The sequence below is a fragment of the Magallana gigas genome, chromosome 4, assembly GCF_963853765.1.
Source record: "Magallana gigas chromosome 4, xbMagGiga1.1, whole genome shotgun sequence".
Lineage (NCBI taxonomy): Eukaryota > Metazoa > Mollusca > Bivalvia > Ostreida > Ostreidae > Magallana > Magallana gigas.
This window is the reverse complement of record NC_088856.1, coordinates 9,395,720-9,418,855: the sequence shown is the minus strand read 5'-3', so window position 1 is coordinate 9,418,855 and position 23,136 is coordinate 9,395,720. Positions and strand designations below refer to the sequence as shown.

General features: G+C 32.2%; 2 protein-coding genes across 7 annotated transcripts in view; one reads left to right on the top strand and one right to left on the bottom strand.

The window, feature by feature from the left end:
- The window catches only part of LOC105339562 (uncharacterized), a 240,410-nt gene that overhangs the window by 127,576 nt on the left and 89,698 nt on the right, over positions 1-23,136 (top strand). The window lies entirely within an intron of this gene.
- LOC136274419 (uncharacterized) overlaps positions 1-23,136 on the bottom strand; it is a 128,475-nt gene that overhangs the window by 87,183 nt on the left and 18,156 nt on the right. The window contains exons 8-13 of one of the 6 annotated variants that reach the window (XM_066081203.1): positions 22,453-22,998; positions 21,990-22,087; positions 17,805-19,016; positions 17,204-17,231; positions 15,136-15,197; positions 12,086-12,241 (exon numbers count right to left, since the gene is read on the bottom strand). The exons of 1 other annotated variant lie outside the window; for it this stretch is intronic. In XM_066081203.1, coding sequence (XP_065937275.1) covers positions 12,224-12,241; positions 15,136-15,197; positions 17,204-17,231; positions 17,805-19,016; positions 21,990-22,087; positions 22,453-22,998 — 1,964 coding nt within the window. In that variant the 3' untranslated portion in view covers positions 12,086-12,223. Of the gene's footprint in view, positions 1-9,495; positions 12,242-15,135; positions 15,198-17,203; positions 17,232-17,804; positions 19,017-20,420; positions 20,528-21,989; positions 22,088-22,452; positions 22,999-23,136 lie in introns of those variants that run through there. 4 more of the 6 variants (XM_066081201.1, XR_010712740.1, XR_010712739.1 and 1 more) reach the window with 4 other exon arrangements.

The following is a 23,136-nucleotide window of genomic DNA, read 5'->3' as shown; positions in this document are numbered from 1 at the left end:
AATTACATAAAGTGGTAAAAATCTTTATAATTTTGTTTTTACTATTGATTGTTCTATATATACAATGTAACACTGTAGTATCGAGTGGATTGGCGCACGAATTTTTAGAGCCAGTAGTGACGGTTTTGTTTTGTTTGATATATTGCTAGATAGAATTTTTCATTTTTTTTTTATTTGTTCGGTAAATTTTTGTTTACTGCATGGCAACTAAACGACTTTTAAACTCAAATGAAAATAAAATCACCTACTTATTGAAAGGCACGATACGACTAACACGATACGATAAACGAAAAAACATATATTAAAATTATAACCCGGCGGAATTCAGACACGATGGAATAACGCATGATAGAACAGCGTAAACGAACGATGCGATATAAATGGTATAAAATACGATAAAATAGAATTGCTAAAATAGGACGTTTGCAGGTACTGCATGAAATAAAAAGATTTAGTAAGAGATGAGTTCTTTTGCCATAAAGATTTTATAGTAAAGAAAAATTCCACATATTTCACCTTTTAAAGGTGTTTCTTTAATTTTTTCAAAGAGCCCCTGTTTTGAAGGGGATTAATACGGTCTAAACATGATCATGACCATGGATCCATCTTAAGCCAACCGAACGTCTATCATAAGTATTATTAACAGCAGAAAAAAGTAGTCAAAAGGATTGGGATAATTTACGATTTCAAAGAAGTGAGAAGTAGTGTGGTATTCAGCGGTAAGTTTTAATATTATTGGTTCATAAATTCACCATCATCACAACAAATGTGTCAGTGAGCAATATCTGTTTCATATCGTTTTAAGGCTTTCTGAGTGTTGTCTTGCTTTACAACTGCAAGTTATTTTAGGGGAACATGTATAACTCTGTCGAGAATTGCTCGATCATGCCAGAAAAAAAACTCGACCTTGATGCATGTATGATTATGGTGAGCCTGTATACCTAATTTCATTTCCATATGATACCTAATTTCATTTCCATATGTACATCCTGTACGATGATAATGAGCGGAAACTGCAAAAATTTGAATTTGTCTACGTCCAAGGGGCATAATTCTGACGAAAATTGCTCGATCGTACCCAAATCGAACTTGACCTAGATATTATTATGATAAACCTGATTATCAAATTTCATTACACTATATCCATCCTCCGCCAAGAAAAAAACAGTAACTGCAAATTATTGGATACTAGTAATATATTTTCTACAGTTCTGTCAAAAATTGCTCAATTGTATCCCCCCCCCCCCTCAAGAAAGGAATGACCTTGATATTGTTATGATATGCCTGAATAGCATATTTTATCTCAATATGTGCATTCTCTGCAAAGAATATGAACGAAATTTATTTGTAGACCGACCGACCGTCCGAATTGTCGACAGACGGCAGCTAAGCAATATGCCCTCCCTTCTTCGAAATGGGGAGGGGGGGCATAATAAATGCCATTTCGTTAGCAGCGCATGCCTTTCTTTAACGATGATTAATCTTCAAATTCGGGATAGATTTTACCATATTTTAAACTTATTCGTATGTTCATAGATCCTAGCTAAAATGCTTTATTCTCAACGTTTTCAGAATCATTCAGTAGTTTAGCCCATAAATTTATGTAACTCAATGTTTCTTTCATTTAAAATCTATATTGGAAAACAATTGTACCACATCAGACATAAGGCCGACTGTAAACAGATTGTTGCATCAACAACGGTATCCAAGCTAATGGACGGGCCCTGATTTTTTAATATTCGATGTTATTGTCTATTGTTTCAATCCATGCACTCAAATTCTGTCAATACCAACAAAATTTGTCGCCTTAATCATACGCAAGCAATTTTTCTACAATCAATCTTATTGTGCTACAACATTCTTCATTTGCTTGTTGCAGCCTCTCTTACATTACATGAAACACTTTTGGTAGAACTGTATTGCAAACTCCTTTGGAGTTAACCTCGATGATGAAATATAAAGCCTAATGCAAACACTATCTTTATTTATATTCTCAGTCAATGTTTCCTCAATTTCACAAGAAATTCTGCAAATAAATCAAAATACCGTTTGCCCTCTTATGTGGTCGATTCAAACAATTTTGTACAACAACAATTATGTTAATAATTGTATTTATGTGTTGAATGCTATAATTTTATTTGCTGATTTATTGTAATTTTCATGTTTATGTTTGATTAGATAAGTTGCATTTCTTTCCCAGGCCTTGTAGACGTCGTTGGCCATATTAATAAATGTAATTTCCCTGCAGTGGTCAGTGTCCACGTCTATTTTTAGCCCAAATTCCTAGTCTAAAAACCTCCTAGTGACCTATTATGTACATGTAATTGCTAAAAATTCCATGGTGTAATTCTCCCTAAATTTAATTTAATAGCCAATCAAATTAAGAGATACGGTCACGTGGTTTGATGCGGTCAGTATCTGACCAGAGAGAGTAGGGTCATTCTGTCTTCATCTATGAGAGTGTAAGCACGAGTAATGTTTTGATACAGTAGGTTTTGAAACGCAGTTTCTAGTTTTTTTGTTGTATGCGATATCGCATGATTATTTCTGCTGGTTCCGGTTGGGGTACAATATGTAAACAATGAGTATTTTAAATGTGTGCGTGATTGGACATTCGTACATCAGAAGATTATAAGAGATTATTGTATGCAGACAGAAACAGACAATCTGAATTTGGACCCTGAAGTGTTTAAAGTATCATTTAGAGGAAAAGGCGTTTTGAGATTAAGCAAGCGTGTCTTTAGGGCGGAGATTCTGCATTTTGACTCAATTCCTGATGTGGTGTTTTTACAGATTGGTGAAAATCATATCTGTGAAAGTACAAACAGTGAGAAATTAGCTAGGGATATTATATCTATTGGACAGTATTTAAGAGATGGTGTTGGAGTAAAGGTAGTGATAATAGGCCAGTTAATTCGCCGAATGCAGTTTGCATCATGCCAAAATTTTAACGTCTTTGTGGTTCAGACTAATGAACATTTGAAACGTTTTGCTGAGCCCCTTGGTGGAATTCATTTCTGGGGACATCGGGGGTTTTGGAAGGACTTTCATTATTTAGGCCCGGATGGTGTCCATCTGCTGTGAACCCCTGCCGAGGACCAGCCCATGAGGAAGTTTCGCCGCAGCATTAGGAATGCGGTGATCATGCACTCAAAAGTTTTGAGGCCAGTATGATTTTAGATCTTATGTGCTACCACTCTAGAATAATGATATTCAATAATATGTGAATATATATATCCATATTTATATATATTTACATTTTATTTGTGTTAATAAGACAGTGTAGGGGCAGTTTATGTCTTAACTCCCTGAAATTTAAATGCGTGAATTTTTCATGTTGATGAGTATCAGTTCAAGTTTTACCTTTCATTTTTAACTAAGCGTTTGATTGATTGTGACTATAGGTGTGAGTTTGCATACTAAAGAATGATGAAGGAATATTGGGTCTGTGTTACCCATGTGGCCAGTGGGACATGTTCCCTTACAATTATGAATTTAATGTTAACATGTAATTAAAAAATCATGTTGGGACTATTTAGTTACATAATGTTTGAATCTACATGTACTAATAATGATGAAGGAATATTTGGGTCAGTGTTACCCATATGGTCAGTGGGACATGTTCCTTACAATTATGAATTTAATGTTAATAATGTTATGTAATTAAAGTCATGTTGGGACTATTTAGTTACATGAATGTTTGAATCTACATGTACTAATAATGATGAAGGAACATTGGGTCTGTGTTATCCATATGGTCAGTGGGACATGTTCCTTACAATTATGAATTAAATGTTAATAATGTTATGTAATTAAAGTCATGTTGGGACTATTTAGTTACATGAATGTTTGAATCTACATGTACTAATAATGATGAAGGAACATTGGGTCTGTGTTACCCATATGGTCAGTGGGACATGTTCCTTACAATTATGAATTTAATGTTAATAATGTTATGTAATTAAAGTCATGTTGGGACTATTTAGTTACATGAATGTTTGAATCTACATGTACTAATAATGATGAGGGAACATTGGGTCTGTGTTACCCATATGGTCAGTGGGACATGTTCCTATTATTATGAATTTTATGTTAACATGTACATGTATATCAAAATCTGTGTTGGTATTCGCTTAACTGATCAGGTCAAAATACCAAGTACATGGTTGAAATCATCTGTTAATGCAAAAGTTATTATGAAAAAATGCTTATGGGTTAGGCTAATCATATATAATTATGTGAAAGGATAGGATTCATACTTATTATTCTTTAAATTATATATTTAGCCATTATGCCACCCAAAAAGAGAGCCAGGAGAGATGATGTGGCAACGGGAGGAGTATCACCACCAAAACCACCAACTGAAGTACATAAGGGGAAAAAAGGGGCAAAAAAGAACCCGAAAACAGTCGGAGACTGACACTGTCAATGTGCTACCAAATATTGATTATGAACGTCTGGCAAAAGAAATTGTAAACCAAAAAAAAAGCTGCTAGTGAGAAACAAATTATTGGTGAAAGTGTTTGGCAACCTCCAATAGTGAATTCTGTTGAAGATACTACACCAGTAGTTGGGGAAGCTATACCGGCCGCTGCCACAATTCCTGCCACTGCGGCTACCACAATTCCTGCCTCTGCACTGGGAACATAACTGGATAATGTGTTCACAGGTGAGCCCGCAGGCAATTTATCTCAGAGTACGGGTAGTAGTTTTGCATGCTTTAGTAGCCCTCAAATTCACTTATCAGATTGTGTGCCTCTAGGAACATCAGTTTCCTCAAAACTGAAACTTAAAATTTGGAACAATGAATTTGTTGACTTAAAAAATTTATTGCCGACCTCAGGAGACGAACCCCTTTCAATTGTGGTACAAGCGGGGAAAATTGAGCTACAACAAGCGGCTTCACATAAAACACCTATTACAATCCATCAATGGACAGATGCTTTTCTGGTATTCAGTACAATTTACTTACAGAAATTTTCCCCATGAGGCATGCAATCTGTTAAAATACATGTTTACAAATAAGGGAGATTCACAAGCTTCATGGGGACCAACCCTGGAAAATGTATGATGAGTCATTTAGGAAAATAAGAGAGACATCCCTCCTGCCGTGGGAGAGAGTAGTAACAGAGTTGCGACTTAAGGTAGCCTCTGTGGGTTTAAAGTCTCTTACCCAATTCCAAGCTTATAATGGTTAACAGCAGCCCTTTTGGGCAAAACAGTGCTACAATTATAACAATGGGCAAAAATGTAACTCCCTACCTTGTCGATTCGCCCATACTTGCCAAGCCTGTAGTGGACCCCACCCCCGATTTCAGTGTAGAAACATGTCATCCAAATCTATCACATCAAACAGGAATGGCGCCGGTTCTTCCAACTCCAGTAAACCCGTTAAGACTTCACAATGAACTATTAGGTTATGAGGCAGATGAATTAAAATTGTAAGTGAATGGCTTTACATGTGGGTTTCGATGAGGCTGTGTTAAGTCCCATTCCATTCATCCTCCTCATAATCATAAGTCTACATATGAGCACCCAGAAGTTATTGAAGATTACATTCATACGGGTTTAAGTAAGCAGAGGATAGCTGGCCCATTCACAAGACCCCCTTTACCTCTTTTTAAAACTTCTCCCCTTGGGGTTGTACCAAAACCCGAGCAAAACAGGTTTCGAATCATTCATGATTTATCCTTTCCTGCTCAGGACTCAGTTAATTCTAATATACCTAGGGAATACTCTCAGGTTCATTATGATTCAATTGATACGATACTCAGTTTGGTTCATCAATATGGGATGGGTTCTCTTATGGCTAAAACAGATAAAAAGGATGCTTTCAGAATAATCCCCGTGAACCCAAAGGATTATCATTTTTTGGGTTTTACATGGAAAGGTCAATTCTACTACGAACGCTGTTTGCCAATGGGGGCAAGTAGCTCTTGTCAAATATTTGAGAAGTTAAGTACAGCTCTTCAATGGGTTATGTTAAACAAGCTAGAAGCAGGGGGTATGTCTCATATGTTGGATGATTTCTTTTTTATTGGGCCTCCTCAGTCTGAAAAATGTAAAAATGATTTGATGAATTTCTTGGATTTATGTGGAAGGATTAATATTCCAATTAATGATAAGAAAACTTTCTAGCCAGTAACATGCATCACCATTTATGGTATTTTAGGTTGATTCTATTGATATGATGAGTCGGCTGCCACCAGACAAATTAGAAAAATGTAGGACTCTTGTATATCAGTTTAGTAGGCGTAAAAAAGTTACTTTGCAGGAGCTTAATTGGAGTCTTAAATTTTGCTTGTTTGGTAGTAGTTCCTGGTAGGGCATTTTTACGTCGTTTGATTGATTGTGACTATAGGTGTGAAAAAACCTTATTATCGAATAAACTTTAATAATGAGGTAAGAGCTGATTTAGCCATGTGGCTAGATTTTCTTCAAAATTTCAATGGAAAATCAGTTCTTTTTCCAGAGGAAGGGGAATCTTCAGATGTCACGCGACTATTTACAGATGCTTCTGGTTTGTTAGGATTTGCTGCTGTGTTTGGTTCAAAATGGTTTGCTGATGAATGGACACAAACTCTACCTTTGCAAATTGCCGTAAAAGAATTGTTTCCAATTGTTTTGGTTTTGGAAATTTGGGTTTCAGAGACGGCAAATAGAATAATCTTATTTATGTCAGATAATATGGCAGTGGTAGAAGTAATCAATAAACAGTCCAGTAAGAAAAAGTGCCTCATGCATCTACTTCGGCGTTTTCGGATAGGGGCAGCAACACATGCTGCACAGTTAGGCTATTCTGAGAGTTTTATTCAGCATTTAGGCCGCTGGAACTCCAATGCATTACACATATATATTAGAATACAATCGTTTCAACTGTAATTATTTGTATCTACATTCTTTCTTACCCCTTCAGTTTATTTACAGCAGGCCAGTGATTAACTGCTGCTATTGATCTGTACCAAAAAATGTCCTAATGTTTGTTACTTTTTCCATAAGAGAATCTTGTGCGTAAAATAAGGAAAGTCTCTCAATTTATTTTGTTAGTTATAGTATGTTTACAGGTGTAGTAATGTGTAATGATAGGTCAGTGTTTAACTGCTATTTTTTAGTTGCACATTTTGTCTTTAGATATTGTTAGTACAACTTTTTAGTTAGTCTATTAGAGTGCCTGCGGGTTATCACCTTGGAATTGCCATTCATGTTACATTTGTACGGGTTATAGTATAATGAATTATATGCACTTATTGCCAGGTCAGTGTGTAACTGCTGGTAACAGTATGCCAAGTCAGTGTTTAACTGTTGGTACATTTGACTATAAACTGTGATTTGCGTATGTGTTCACATCAGCATCAACAAGTGCACAACTCACCTTGGATGGCACAATGGAATTGCCAATTGTCTTTATCGCAAAGATAATGCTGAACCTTTTGAGTTTAATTTTTTTTTTCTATTTTCCTTCTAAACATAATTTATCCCTTTATAACTTCTCGCTGCTTATATTTTAGGGAAATGTTATAGTATAATTAAATTATATTAAAATGAAATTGAGGCTCTTGAATATATTGAAAGGTTAGTTACTTTTGTTTATCTTAATTGTACAATTGAATCTAAAAATCGCTATTTAAAAACTTATTTGAGCACTGGTCGATCTAAACGTTTTTTGCAAAATATCAAGATAGCGAAATCTTCAATATATTAATTCAAAATCAACACGCACTATTCAATCTTCCTAAATTATGCATGAAATTCAACATTTAAAGAAAGGGAATAGAACATATTATAATTTTACGAGTCCATTTAATCGTTTGATTGTTTGTAAAAAGAGAATGAATCGATTGAACTCTTTTGAAATAATTTTTATTCTTATGAAGCAGAACTTATTCAAAAACCTCGACGTGAAAAAAATAAATCATTCGCTGTGGCCTTCAACTCAACATTCAGGTATATCGACGACGTATTATCAATTAACAATTGTTATTTCCAAATCATTTTCAAAGCAGAGCAACAAGAACCTCCAAAAATATAGAGGTAGGATCAGGTGCCAAGGAGGAGTGATTATCCTCTGCTGAACGGTCACACCCGCCGCATGCTATTTGTCAATACAATTAGTATGAAAAACGCCAGTCAGCATGCGACCCAGGGGAAGATTGTATTTGCTGAAAAGGTCGTTGTATCAACCAAATAGAACCTACGAAAAGATGACTTCAAACGAGACTGTTGATAATCATGGTTTATCAACTTTTTTGTCAGTAGCTTGTCTCGCCTTACAAACTGTTCATACGAAGAGCATGCCCTTACGTATCGAATTAACTGAAAGACAAAAACACCATATGCAGGTGATGAAGCGTTGTCGCTACATAAGTAAGGAAATTTGACTAGAGAAAAATTGAAGTCATCACGGATTTTATAAAGTTTTCTTGTTAGGTTTCATCAATGTCCATTTCCAGAACAATTTCCAAATATGAAACAGATGACGCATACTCTGTGGTATCTTTTATTTCAAGTTCACTGGGATATAAAGATTAGGCGTAAGAATGGAAATAATATTGCTAGTTGATATTTCGTTGTCGATATACCTGAATGTTGAGTTGAAGGCAACAGGGAGTAATTTATTTTTTTCACGTACAAGTTTTTTTTTAATAAATTCTACTTCATAAGAACACAAAAATAGGCCTGCTAACAATTGGGCACAATTAATACCCATGGAGATTCTAACAGATTGTTGGAACACTTGATTTGAAAAAAACTACATAGATGTTGTCTATCAGAAACTCAAGCATCTTTTAGTAACTTATGACAACTCTTGACCTTCTTAGAAAAGTGGGTGTTATATATGTAAAATGACCGAGTGGATAGACTGGTTCTACTCTAAGGGTTTGTTTAGTGTACTTGGGGTCCAGGAAGGGGAAGGTGGATAATTATTTGTTAGAGGAAATTAATTCAAGATCTGGATTGTTTGGTTTTAGTTTTTATAGTTTCCATTTCCGTATTTCAGTCATTAAGATTTGGGTTAAATTATTGCAAATTAATATTTAACAACCTGCATGCTAAATCCATTTATGACAGGAATGCACATTCCTGGCCTAAATCTGAAGTTTGAAAACCTTGTATTAAAGCAGTGCTTAATTGTCATAATTTTTGTAAGATAATGTTGAAATACAATTATTTTTTAATAAATATATCATAAATAGGTTCAACATTTATCATTTTGAATCAAATTTATATGCAAATTTTTGGTGAAATATAATTGTTATATAGTGTATTAAATTAACCATATGCATTACAGTTTATTTGAATTTTGATGTTTATTGTTTATTCTTTATATAATTTTAAATTATACTAAATGTTTCATACTTAAATATATTTGGCACGGCCATCTATCCCACCGATCTACTTATTTAATGGTTTATCCCTTTGATTGATTATATCATGTTGACAATAAAAAAGCTGAGCCATAAACAACCAGCCTTGTTATTCATTTATTAAAAAACCAAGATATAAAGCCCGCGTGCTGCAAACAAGATTAACTTATTAGTATAATTGTAAAAAAAGGTAATAGCTAAATAACATTATTTGGCCAATAATATCAACATTAATATCAATATTTTACAGTATAGACAAGTATATGCAATTTTACTTCTATTAAGATAACATAAAAAATACATTCATAGGAATGGCAAAGTAAAACGAACAATAACATTTGGAATTCAACTTTTTTATGTGTATTAACATAAGTTTCGAGGAAAGAACAATCAAGTAAACATACATGATTCAATGCTTAGGTTTTTTCTTACTATCTCTCTCGTTGACATGTTTTATCAGAATGTTGGCATGATTTTGGAAACATCCAATATGAAGAATAATTAGTGTTTAAGAAAAAAAAGTGTAATATAAAAGCACATTTATTATACAAACAGGCATTACCAGATATTAATTACAGATCATTAATTAACAGTTAATATATATGAGAATTTTTAGTGTCAGTAGTGTAAAATGTGACGCAATTATTCACTAATAAATGTAATGCAATCGTTTTACTTGACCCACTTAGAAAATTGAGAATCAGTACAATTTTCAACCTTGTTCGTATGTACATACTTGAAAAGGTACATTCATTGCCATTTATGTTTTTTAATGGACCCGGAAGAATTGTTGGCAAAACTGTAATAATACAAACATGAGCAATGGTCAAAACATATCCTAAATAAATATGTACTTGAATTGATTATATTTAGTTTCAAAAATCAAACAAAAATTATGTATAAACACTTAGAGCCGCCTACAAATGTACATATTATATAGAGACTACACTGCATATATATCATTTTATTCTAAACATTCATAAAAGAAAGCGTATTGCTTCAGACATTATTTTGTACAATAATGTAAGCATAAAAAAACACCCAAAATGGAATGAATTGAATAAACACTGCAAATATATACATGGAGTTTTAAGTGACAATCAACTCAGCAATTTTATGTAAGATAAATGCTCTTCTTTTGAAATCACTTGTCTCATATCTTATGTAAGCAAAACAGCTTAACATTTGTATAGCTTAAAGTGAGTTTTTATTCAACCATATTTGAGGTTGAAGTAATTGAACAACTGAACCTTATGTGAATAAAAGGATTATAAAATTATGAACAATGCCCTGATTGTGTTTTTTTTTACCAAAATATCCACCATTTGTATACCTCCTTTGTATAACATGTTTTTAATCAATTTGAAGTTTTGTAATTCTCAATATACTGTTAAGGAAAAAACAAGAAAAAATGGTCTAAAATCAAACACCGACAGCAGCAAAGAAAAAAAATTGAAATTTTTTCTCATAGCTTTTCTGACGCTTCTGCACCTAATTACAACTAATATTTGTTCGTTTTATATGAAATAATGTATTACCAAAAAAATTACCTACAAAAAGAAAACCATCCTCGATATGATTTTTCAATACTGTTCACAAAAAACAGCAGTTTTAACATTCTAAATGTCTTTTCAGGAGTTCTCTCATGTTCGGATCTTCGTTTCCTGTCTCCATCGGATTATTTGCATTTGGAATATCTAACAAACTACGATATGTTTCAAAAAGAAATTCAGCAAAGTCATACTTATTGCATTTAATTGCCATTGTTAGAACTGAGTTGTTCTTTCTGGTAAGTTCACGAAAATTTACAGGCTTTTTTGCATTCAAAAGCATTTCAAATATTTCGATCTCGTTCCCCATACTGTTGCCTTCCCCGGCGACGAAATGCGCAGTTGTCCAATGTTTTCTTGAAAATTTAAGGTTAAGATCAGGATATTTGTTTAAAATATATCTACACATGTCCACGTGGTCATGTAAACAAGCCATATGAAGTATGTTCATTCCGCTAGACGTTGCTCGAGTCACGTCAGTCTTAAGTTCAAGATCTTTTAAAATTTCAACGCAACCGCTTCTTGCAGCAAAGTGAAAAGCATATCTACCTTTAGTATCACCGGCATTCAATAAACACGGGAACGTGTCAGACAAATATTTACTTGCTTCGAAATGTCCGTTGTCACATGCAATGTGTAACGCGTTCCTGGAACTCTCAGATTTGTGCTCAAAACTGACATTTTCTTTTTGAAGAAATTTCAAAATATTTGTATTGCCATTCTTTGCGGCATAAAGAGTGGCGTTCCATCCTTCTTGACATTCTGCAGATATTAAATCATGGTAGTGTTTGGAAATATATTCACACATTTCAAACTGATTGTATATGCATGCAATATGGAACGCGTTTTGTCCATTATTAGTTGTTGCTATTGGGTCGATACATTTTGTGGCTAATAGTTTAAATATGCTCACTGACCCTGCTTCTGCTGCGTAATGACAAGCGTTTTTACCAGACACCGACGTTGTTTCCAAAATGGTTTGAAAATCATTATTTTCTAAGATATATTTGCAAAGATCAAAGTGACCATATAATGAAGCGATATGTAAAACAGTCATTTGATCATGTGTTTTTTGACACAAGTTTAAATCTTCAGATTTAAAAGTTTGAAAAATTTTAAGATTTCCACCCTTTGCAGCGAAGTGCATTACATTCCAACCATTTTGAACTGGTTTTGAGAGTAAATGTTTTCTGTTACCAATTTCATGTTTTAGATAAAACAAGAAACTTTCAACGTTTCCGTCCAGGGAAGCCTGTATAATATGAAGTATGGAAGTAAGTCCTTCGTCAGTTTCTTCGTGGAATTTCTTTAATGTTTTCTTAATGTCTATAACAAAAGATATTATTTTTTAGATACATAAGTGATGAAATTTTTGAGACAATAATTAGATTTTTTTTTTAATTATTATCTTGACGGTTACACAGGATACAAAAAATATCTGGTTCTATATAATTGAAAAATAAAATCAAATTAAATTCGTTTTCCTAAGATTATAACGTACATACTACATAATAACTATACTTATATATTACGACAATTTGCCAATTAACAAAGAAATGCCTACAGAGTTACTTCATACACCTTTGATATTTTAACACCTGTGAGATGACATTTATTTGATAAATAGCTAGTACTGAATTGGTAAAACACCGTTATTTGAAACATCTACTTTTCTTTGAAACACTTTTAAATTTAGTAAGCTATTCAGTAATAAAAAATATGAGAGTAAGGTGGCGGACACGAGCTAACTTGGGGGTGGGGATTGAGAAGGGGTATGAAAATATATGCTTGTAGTGATATTGAATAAATACGTAAAGACCGAAGAATTTGCTCTAAACGTATTCAAAGTAATATTATTATTTAAAGTAAAGTACCTAGTAATAGCAAATATGAGTGAGGTGGTGGACCCACTTTGGCAGAGCTACGTGTACATGGGGAGGGGGGGTGTTCAAATATATGCTTGCACCGATAAATTATAGGATATTTACGTAAAGAAAGGAGATATGTATTATTCATTGAAATTGAATGTAAAATAAATAAACAAAACACTCCAAATCGTTTTTTAAATCCTCAATTTCTTTTGATAAAATGAACTCTCTGGATGATGCTCAGAACGAGGTAACTGAGATTGCAGCTCTCTGTTTAAAACCATGGCGAAACGTCTATGGCGAGTTCATCATGCATAGAACAGATAGCATGAATTAAACAACTTTGATTTAAATATACAAATAATGAAGGCAAGCACTTGTGCGTTCAGATTACATACATATTCCACTGAGTGATTTGTTGTAAACCATATACTTGATTATGTTTTCTAAATAAAATATCTAAATAGAATCTTCTTTCTGAATAAATCATGCATAGTTCATCATGCATAGAGCAGATAGCATAAATTAGACAACTTTGTTTAAATATATAAATAATGAGGCAAGCACGTGTGCGTTCAGATAACATACATATTCCACTGAGTGATTTGTTGTAAACCATATACTTGATTATGTTTTTGAAAACGTGAACAAATCTACGGTATCTAAATAAAATATCTAAATAAAATCTTCTTTCTGAATAAATGATGTTTGCATGAAACATGGACGTTGCATGAGATGTAAGAGGGGCTTCATCCCCCTGTTATAATTTTTTTTATCAAAACATGCCTTTATCTGAAATTTATTGACAAAAAAACCCTTTAAAGAAAGTGTTAAATTAATAGTCAAATTTGAATTTAAAAAAAGAAAAAATACGACGCACTTCATCCTCCTTTGTTTCACAGGACAGATTAAGAAAACCTCATTGAGTAATGTTAATAAGCGATAACATTTTGTTCAAATTTAGAAATTTAAAAACCTTCAAAAGTTAAATTTTGCATTAATCATTTATTTAATATATAATGATGTAATGATACTGTAAACAAGAATAAGGCCCAAGCCTTGTTTACCTGACAAAAACCGATAGCTTTGTATCATGGTTATATTTATTTGACTGACTCTTCAAATTTTGGCTGATCATTAGAAATGCATTTCAAATGCATTGTTAACGGTAAAAATGGGAAAATAGCATTGACTTCAATCATGACCATGTCCCCTTAAAAAATCTTTGTTATATATAGAACTTAGCTATAATAGGTTGCTTCTCTTTGTCGATTTCACAATTTACTTTCCCATAAAATAGCTATGTGTTTTATATGAAGTTTTAGTAGATTGCATGAATTATGATACATGTAATATATATTTTTTCAGAGTTATTGAAAAATATTGACTGATTACAAGGACAAGTAAGGAAAGGTGTTTATAAAAACTTGAGTCAAGCAACATTTTTTTTTTGGAAATGAAAGTATATATAATTTTTTTAATTCAATAGCTACTATCTAGATCTAATAGGTTGTGCCCATTTTCAGACTTTAAGCGGTTATTCATGAATAAAACCATTACATCCTCGTACTAGCATTGTTATATATATATATATATATATATATATATATATATATATATATATATATATATATATATATATATATATATATATATATATATATATATATATATATATATATATATATATATATATATATACAGCTTACTCCACTTATATTGAAATAGCTTATTTTGAAATTCCGCTTATTTTGAAATAGAAATAAATCCCCAGTTTTTGCCTCTCATTTTCTTTGCATTGATTGAATGGATAGAATGAAATCGGCTATTTTGAAATATTGCTTATATTGAAGCCACTGATCGGTCCCCATAGGTGATAATTAGTTGTTTTTATAACGGTTATATTGAAGTACTCCCTGGTGGCTGTCGTCACGGTTAATGACAGTAATTTATCATAAGTCTATTATCATAAATTTTACTACTTAAAAGAAGTATAAAAACACACATGATGAGAACATCAATTCACACCTTTGTATATCATTTATTCAATATTGATTTTTATTTTACGTATACGGATGTATTGAGGCTAGACGTAATATGGAAACCCCACGGGAAAGAAAAAACTTAACTTCGGGCACTAAATATGAGCTAGTTATGGCTATTGATAAAAGGACAAAGCCTAAATTTAAAATAGTAAGGATTTTGAGATTATCGCGAGTACACCTACGATGATATACAAGCAGCATTTAGCAGTAATTGAAGCGTTTGAGTCGGGTGATTTTTCTCTAAAACGTAAAAGAATGCGACTGGAGATTATGATGAGGTTAAAGATAGTAACAAAATGAAACTTACAAAACTTGCGGATATAGTTTTAATCAAACTTTCAAGGACTAATATTCCATGTAATCTGTTCACTGTAATAAATAAATGATGACCAAATAATTTGTTCGGGTTTGGTTTTCTCTGCTTACATCGGGATTAAACTTTCAAATTGGCGGCTTCACGTCAGTCAATTTCGCTTATATTGAAATATGGATATATTGAAAAAATTTGCATGGTCCCCTGAATTTCAATATATCCGGAGTATGCTGTATATATATATATATATATATATATATATATATATATATATATATATATATATATATATATATATATATATATATATATATATATATATATATATAATTATTTATTTTTAGATAAAAAGCTTTCATTTTTCATCAACCACTATTCTCTTAATATTGTCACGAGTTTTCAATTTTAACAACACACCCCTGCCCTACAAAGGAAATTCGATGTTCAAAAACTTGCAATCCAGTAAGCTACACTACCGAGCAGACCCAACCTAACAGAAAGTAAACCCAAACTAAACCCTTGGTTTACTTTCTGGGTGTACTCTGGGTTTACTCTGGGTTTACTTCGGGTTTACTACAGTGGACCCAGAGTAAACCCAAAGTAAACCCAGAGTAAACACAAAGTAAACCCAGAGTAAACACAGAGAGTAAACCCAGTCAGAAGTATACCCCTGAAAGCAAACGCTAACTGTGTATTCAGAATATTCAAAGGGTAGAAATTACGGGCAGTAGGATGGTAAAATAAAATACTAGACAGTCTGCTTCACGCTTCACACTTCAGTGCATACAGTTGACCTCAAAAGCAATTTCAAAGTAAACCCAAAGTAAACCCCGAGTAAACCCAAAGTAAACCCCGAGTGGACCCAAATTTTCAAAAAGTAAACCCAGAGTAAACCCCAAGTAAACCCAAAAAGTAAACCCGGGGTTTAGTTTGGGTTTACTCTGGTGTTAGTTTGGGTCTGATCGGTACCCATGTTGCATGACTACATATTTATTTTCCAGATTGAACCTTCTACATTGTTACCAAAGATAATACCATATTACGAACTACTCTCATTCTTACTTTCCTTCATTTGTTAGCAAACCTAAATACCGTCAACAATTTTTTGTTTGCATTTTGGTCTTAATTCGTTGATTGGTCCTGATGAAAACGTTCACATACGGACAGATGGACGTTCAGATGAAAAATGATGCGAAAGAAAAAATAGCAAGAAAACTTCAGTTAAGCATTCAAAATGTTGACGGTCAACAACTGTTGTAATTTTGGATGGCAAAATGCAATATGAATGGTGGCATGTAGCAACATGTACAAAGATTTGTTTTGATAATCATTTTAAAATGTTTTAATCAGTACACAAATACTTTCAAAGAGTATGAGTATAAGAAAGAGAGTGGATATAGACAGAAATATATTAAGTAATACTTAATGTTTCATTTATTCTGAGCCATCACCTAGCAGCTAACAACTTCTTAAATCTGATCCAGAATCACAAAACACATGTAACAATTCCAAGCTGTTCTTGAACATTGATTCAGCTGTACCATGATCGTGAATGATGACTTATTTAGCAACATTCGTGTCGATGCAATGGGAGAGAAGAGGTACATCTTGATAATAATACGTAATAGAACATCTTAGTTTAGTAATAAACCTTAGTTATTGAAAGATATCACCGAGGTGGCGCTTGCTAATGTTATACGCTGCGCTTGGGTACTCAGATTTTCTTGGACTTGCGTGACGATAACAAGAAAGCGAGGACAACAACTAAGTCCTACTTTATTGTCAGCTTTTGTCATTCTGTCGTAGAGATTCGCAATGCAGTTTTACAAAGATAATCTTCTTTAAAGCATCGAAAAAATTATTTTTTTTAAATCAAATGACTTTGAAAAATAAACTGAAATGTATAAATACATGTTTTATGATTAAGAGTAGTGTTGAAGCTACTATGATTGACAATTGCTAGGTTGTGAAGTAGTTAAAGTATAATTAGTTGGCCATTACCAAATGTTTATTAATGAAAAACGGTAGGTAAGTGAAACACACTCATTTTTCTAGTACTCACTTAACGATTCCTGTTGGGTTTGTGCAAACTATAAAATAGAAAACAGATTTGTTATCAAGACACTTCGATAATATAAGCATATTGTACTGAAGAAAATGATATATTGATATTTGTATAAGCATCTTTCTAATGCTCGAATTGAAAATTATATTGATTTCGTTGTAAAATCAAAATATTAAAAAATGTTCAAACTGAGCATCACGTCTTAAGTTAACATTCAGGTTCCATTTCTGAATAAATTACACATTTTACAATTTAAATGAGCTTTAAAAAGTGATTTTAATCTTATGTAGTTAAACATTTCTATTATATTGTAAAGATGTTGATTATATTATTCCCCATTTTGATCAAGGCGCTGTTTTCATATCTTAATAAAAAGGCAGGATACGTCAAAAGAGATCCAATAGGTTTATAAAATAAAACAATTGATTGACTAGAAATGGTAAATGCATTGCTTTATCAAATAGAAAGGGAAAAGGAGTGAAAAACGTGCCTTACACGTGTTTTGAGATAGCAATTTTCTTGATTACAAATTAAGCAGACCACCAATTTGAAATTGTATTTCATAATCAATAATAAACACTCAAAAGGTAAATATTACCCAGCAAATCTTGTTGCTGACAAAGTGCTTTTCGCCAACGTTGCACATTTCACATAGTTGTTTGATAGGAAAATCTTCCACAGCAATAAACGAATTATCTTCTTCAGAACAGAAAACACCTCGTTCGCACTTGAATCCTATTTTAAATTCATATTTCTTGAACTTTTTTATTTCTTGTACAATCGTTGTCTGTACCTCATGAAGAATATCTGGCGAAATTTTGTCTTTTGGTAAACACACCTGTACCTGGATCTGAAATTGGCAAATGCAGATGACAACGATGTGGTTTTTTAACAAAAAGCAAGCCACATTTTCAAAAATGCTATTCCTGTCTCCTTCTTTTAAAATGGACCATCCACTCATTCCAATACATTTAGAAACAAGTTTATAAAAAACTAACATTGGTAACTGTCCTTTTTCAGAAAACTGAAGACAAAGAATAGATGAGGTTTTGTATTCTCTAAATTTTTCAAGAGCATTGTCGAGTTTTCTTTTGTTCATGCTAGGAAAATAATACCAAACTCCATGCACTGCTGTTTTAGTCATGTTTCCCTGATCGATACCAGAATTTTCCCAATTGCAGATTGTAAGCAAACCCATGTGTTCCATGTACGACAAAATCTTATCCTTGTGTTTAAGATAATTTTCTTTTTTGTTTTCATGTTTGCTCCAAATGGTGTCCAAATCATGATCGTCTAGTTCACCGGTCTCGTGAAAAATAGTTGTTTTGTTGTTGGTAATTTCTTCGATCTCTATTGACTCGGCAATCACACATTTAAAAGCTCCAACAAACCAATGAACATCAAGAATAACAGTATTTTTTAGTTCATCTTCATCGATGTACAACAAAGAACCAACTCTATTTAGGAATATTAACATTTCTGTAATTTCACTCTCAGATAACCTAAATTCAGCATCTAAAGTTTTATTTTTTTCTGACAATGCTTCTCTCGATATAATCTTAAGATGTTTTTGTTTTAGTAAGATATATTCAAGTATTGCGCAGGCAGGTCGAATTGTCTCCTTCCATTGTTGCGAAAGTGATTTCTCGACAAGTCGAGCAATGCAGTTTTTGATCCTAGTTAGCTTCTGCAATTTTGGCCCTTTAGATGGAAACTTGATGGCAAATCTTCTTTTAGTATGCAAATGTCTTTTAAGATATTCTTTTCCCTCAAATATTGCAAAGAACTCGTCAAAGAAAGCTCTGCATTCCTACAAGTAGTAAATATATTATCTAGTTATCTAATAAAACCATCTGTAAATGTCCAAATACAACAAATAACGTATTTTTTAAAAATCAGGCCGTGCAACAGTTTTTGTTATCTGACTAATATTAAAAACAGTTCACCCTGTGGTTAATCTTAAAACACCTCTGACAGGCCCCAGGCCATAACAAGAGAAAGCTGTCTTTTGATCGCTGTTATCCTTTGACAAGAGAAGCATAAATATAGTGGTAGTTAGACTAAGATCAAACATTTGTATGCATAGACTACAAAGCTCACCGAGTTTTTTCATTATCTAATACAGAAACTGCGTTTTGTATGTTCTTAAAATATCTAGAGTAGTTGTTGCCCGTTGGTTTTACTTTTAAATGAGAATAGTTGCCCTTTATATTGAATCTGGATCCGTAGAGAATGACAACGTTGAGATATGCTCAAACTTCTGCGGAGGAATGGGAGAAAACGATCATAATTGACAACTAACAAAACATTGCAATTAAATATTAGTGCATGGAAAATCTGCAAAGCGTATTCAATAGGTAGGAATTATAATTTTTAACAGTTTAATTTAAAACATGCACGAAATGTAAGGGAACTTTTATGGATTAACGTAGTTCATCGGTTTTTTTTTTTATGAATTATTGTTTTACATGAAAGTCCTCGAGAAAACAAAACGCATATTATTCATTACCATGTATTGTACAATATCACACATTACAAAACCATATGATACAATGCCATTTTATATACCATTGTATGATTGCATACAATATTGTACATAACAATATCATACGATACAATATCATATAATACAATTATATTATTTTATACATTTAATTTATCATTTTGTACAATATTGTTTGATATCATACATTATTATATTTTACAGTATTTGATATTTTTATAACAAATAATTGATTAATAATCAATTACTTCATTTTTTTCACTCAAACGTGAATGATACCTCTTCTGAGCATATTGTTTAAACTCGTCAGTTTAATTTCGATTGTGAGTTTAATAGGGATTTCGGTTATGAATGATATAAAAGTCGTATTTCATTCTTATCAAAGCAACATTTAATAATTTCTTCTGTTTATCTAAACTCAAAAGTCCAGTTATAATCAAGATAGAGAAACCAGTATTAACAATTATGTAAACGAGATTTTATTTTTCGTAATTTACAAAGTTTGGTACAATCTTGGTTACACCTTTGACCATAATACTTATTCTGTTGTTATTAGTTTCTTGAAAATCAGAATTGAATTAAAATTTGGTATATAAAATATTATTGGCAACATGCAAAGAACTTTAAGGGATTCTTGCTTTATGATTAAATGTTTTAGAAGCTTGTACTTGTTTTAATTTTAGGCCATATTGGAGCTAGCGTAATTGTTACCTAAACAATAGGGTGGTCAAACTTTGTTTACTGCACTATCGAGTCCTTAACTGACCAAGATAAACCATTTAGTGACACTTACAGCAAAACCCGCACCAAACGTTTGCCTATAAAAAACACCATTATTACAATTTTTGTTAAAAAGAAGGCCAAATGTTATATATGGTAGGTTATGAACAATTGTGTTTTTCATAAATACACATTATTGGCCTTTTTATATGTACAAATATTCACATTTCAAGTCATATAAATATTGTCTATATAATTATTACTAAAATCAGCACTAGATTTGCTTTTGTGCGTTAACATCTTAGGCTATAGGGTTTCAGGTTGTTTAGGTACATATGTGTTTTCGATATGCAGAATAGGATAAATCACTAATCATAAACCTTTCTTTTGTGGAGATCAGCTTACGGAATTCATAGCGTGCTCTAATTTGTATATTATTATGATGTTTTCCAATACAGGTAAGCATAATACATGTACAATATGTAGTAGCCCAATAATATGAGACAACGGTATATGTAAGTATTTCTTTCACTTTCTAAAAAGGTGAACTATTTTGCTTTTTGTGTCATTGCACATCAAATAGTGTATAGGTTATGGTCACTTTGAGACAGCCTGACTTTCCAGAACTGGACATAATGAAATATTTTATCTCATTCATAAGAAGTGTTAGACCAATGTGGGCAATTCCTAGCCTAGTGATGCTTTGTGTATGAGAATTTATAAATGCCCTGAATATATATACTGTAACAGTGTGTTTATGCTTAAAGATGAATTTAAAAAATATTTAAAACCAATTTTCAAAATTTTAATGTGCATTTACAGAAATATACCAATCAAGAAATGATTAAAGATTTGCTACTGTACAAATGTAAGAATTAAGAGACTTTTAGTCTTATGAGTAAGATTTGATTGGGTAGCCTTGCGGGGTGGAGAATAAACATTTAATTTTGATCATACATTTTTATGAAGTTTAACTTGAATCTAAGTTATTGATACCCAGGTAGAAAATAAGACTTCTGATCATAAATCAAAAGATTTGTTGTCAATTATGCACATTGTAATGTAATGTATCTAAAAAACAATTTTTAGCAGTTTTTTTAACTCTTTAAACAACAAATTATATATTTTGATTTTTATAAGACTATTTAATATTGAAGTAAATAAAGTTTTTTTTTTATTTCAAGCAAAAAAAAAAATGAAAACTAGACACGATCTCGTTGCGAGCAACGAGGAGGTCTTCCGTCCGATTTTTAGAAGGTGATATGACGTCATCGACTTTAACTTTCGACAACAAAACATGATTTCGAAATAGGAGTTAAGTACTAATGCTTTCCTTTAGTGCTTTTTATACGTTCTCTTACGTTGCTTTTTTAAATAATTGCATTTCTTCCAATTAAAAAAACATGAGATAAAAGACAAGACATAAGAAAAAAGATAACACCATTTCCACAACCAGTTCTAAAAAGTTTTTAATGTGCATGCAACTCCCATTCTAGTTGAATATAGCAGCAAATAGGTTTTTGAGAAACAAATAAATGTTTTCTTTATTATATGTCTTACTTCTTCGGATTTGTGTTCAGCATGGGTGCCAACAACGATGACTGGTGTATTGATATCACTGAAACTGTCAATCGATGTCAACCAAAACTTGTAGTAATCTATAAATATATATATATATATATATATATATATATATATATATATATATATATATATATATATATATATATATATATATATATATATATATATATATATATATATATATATAAGAAGCACTAACAAACCAACAACACTCGTTATCTTTAGTGTCAGATATATTTTTATATTCTATATATATTCGGATATATTTTTATTATATATGTGTGTGTGTGTGTGTGTGTGTGTGTGTGTGTGTGTGTGTGTGTGTGTGTGTGTGTGTGTGTGTGTGTGTGTGTGTGTGTGAGTATTAAAAATTCTAAGTAGTATATGTTCTTTAGATAATGTTTAGCCTGAACATTTACAAATTTTTTTATTAGGTTACCTTTATACGTCCACGTTAAAAAGCGGCCTCCGCATTTATCTTCTGTTTCATGAACTTTTTCATCAGGTCTTTTTGTCATATCCACAACTAGAATATAAAATGTTTTAGGACTGAGAAAAATTTGATGGAATGCATAGTACATGCTTTGTCCTCCAAAATCCAAAAACGTTATTCTTGGATGTTTCTGGTTCTCCTTTGGTATTTTTTTAACAGCATCCATAATTTTTGACATTGGGTCATCATTGGTACTACGTGTTTCTTCCAAAGAAATGTCCATGATATCCGCACCATTAGGAGTTTCCTTATTACATGTATGCGTCTGTGGTTCCTGAGGATGTGAGGGTTGTTCGAAGTCAACTTCTTGCATAGATGTCGATTTTTCTTCGATTTTATTTAAAAGTGGTGTACTTACGTCTTTTTCAAAACTGCATTTATCGTCATGGTTTGTACGTTCAGTATGACCTTTTTTTTTCTTTTGAGATTCTAGCATATCTTTCTTGGAAAAAGTAATTGTTTGATTTCTGTTGGCCTTTCTGCCTTTTGTAACTGCAATAAAGCACTATAACTTTTTACAGGCGTAGATAGTTGTTTAGCAAAAGTATGTTTATTCGTGCTGTTTAAATTGCAATTTTTTAGCATGTTTGAATATTGGTTGAATCAGTTAAATAGATCTTATTTTTTAAT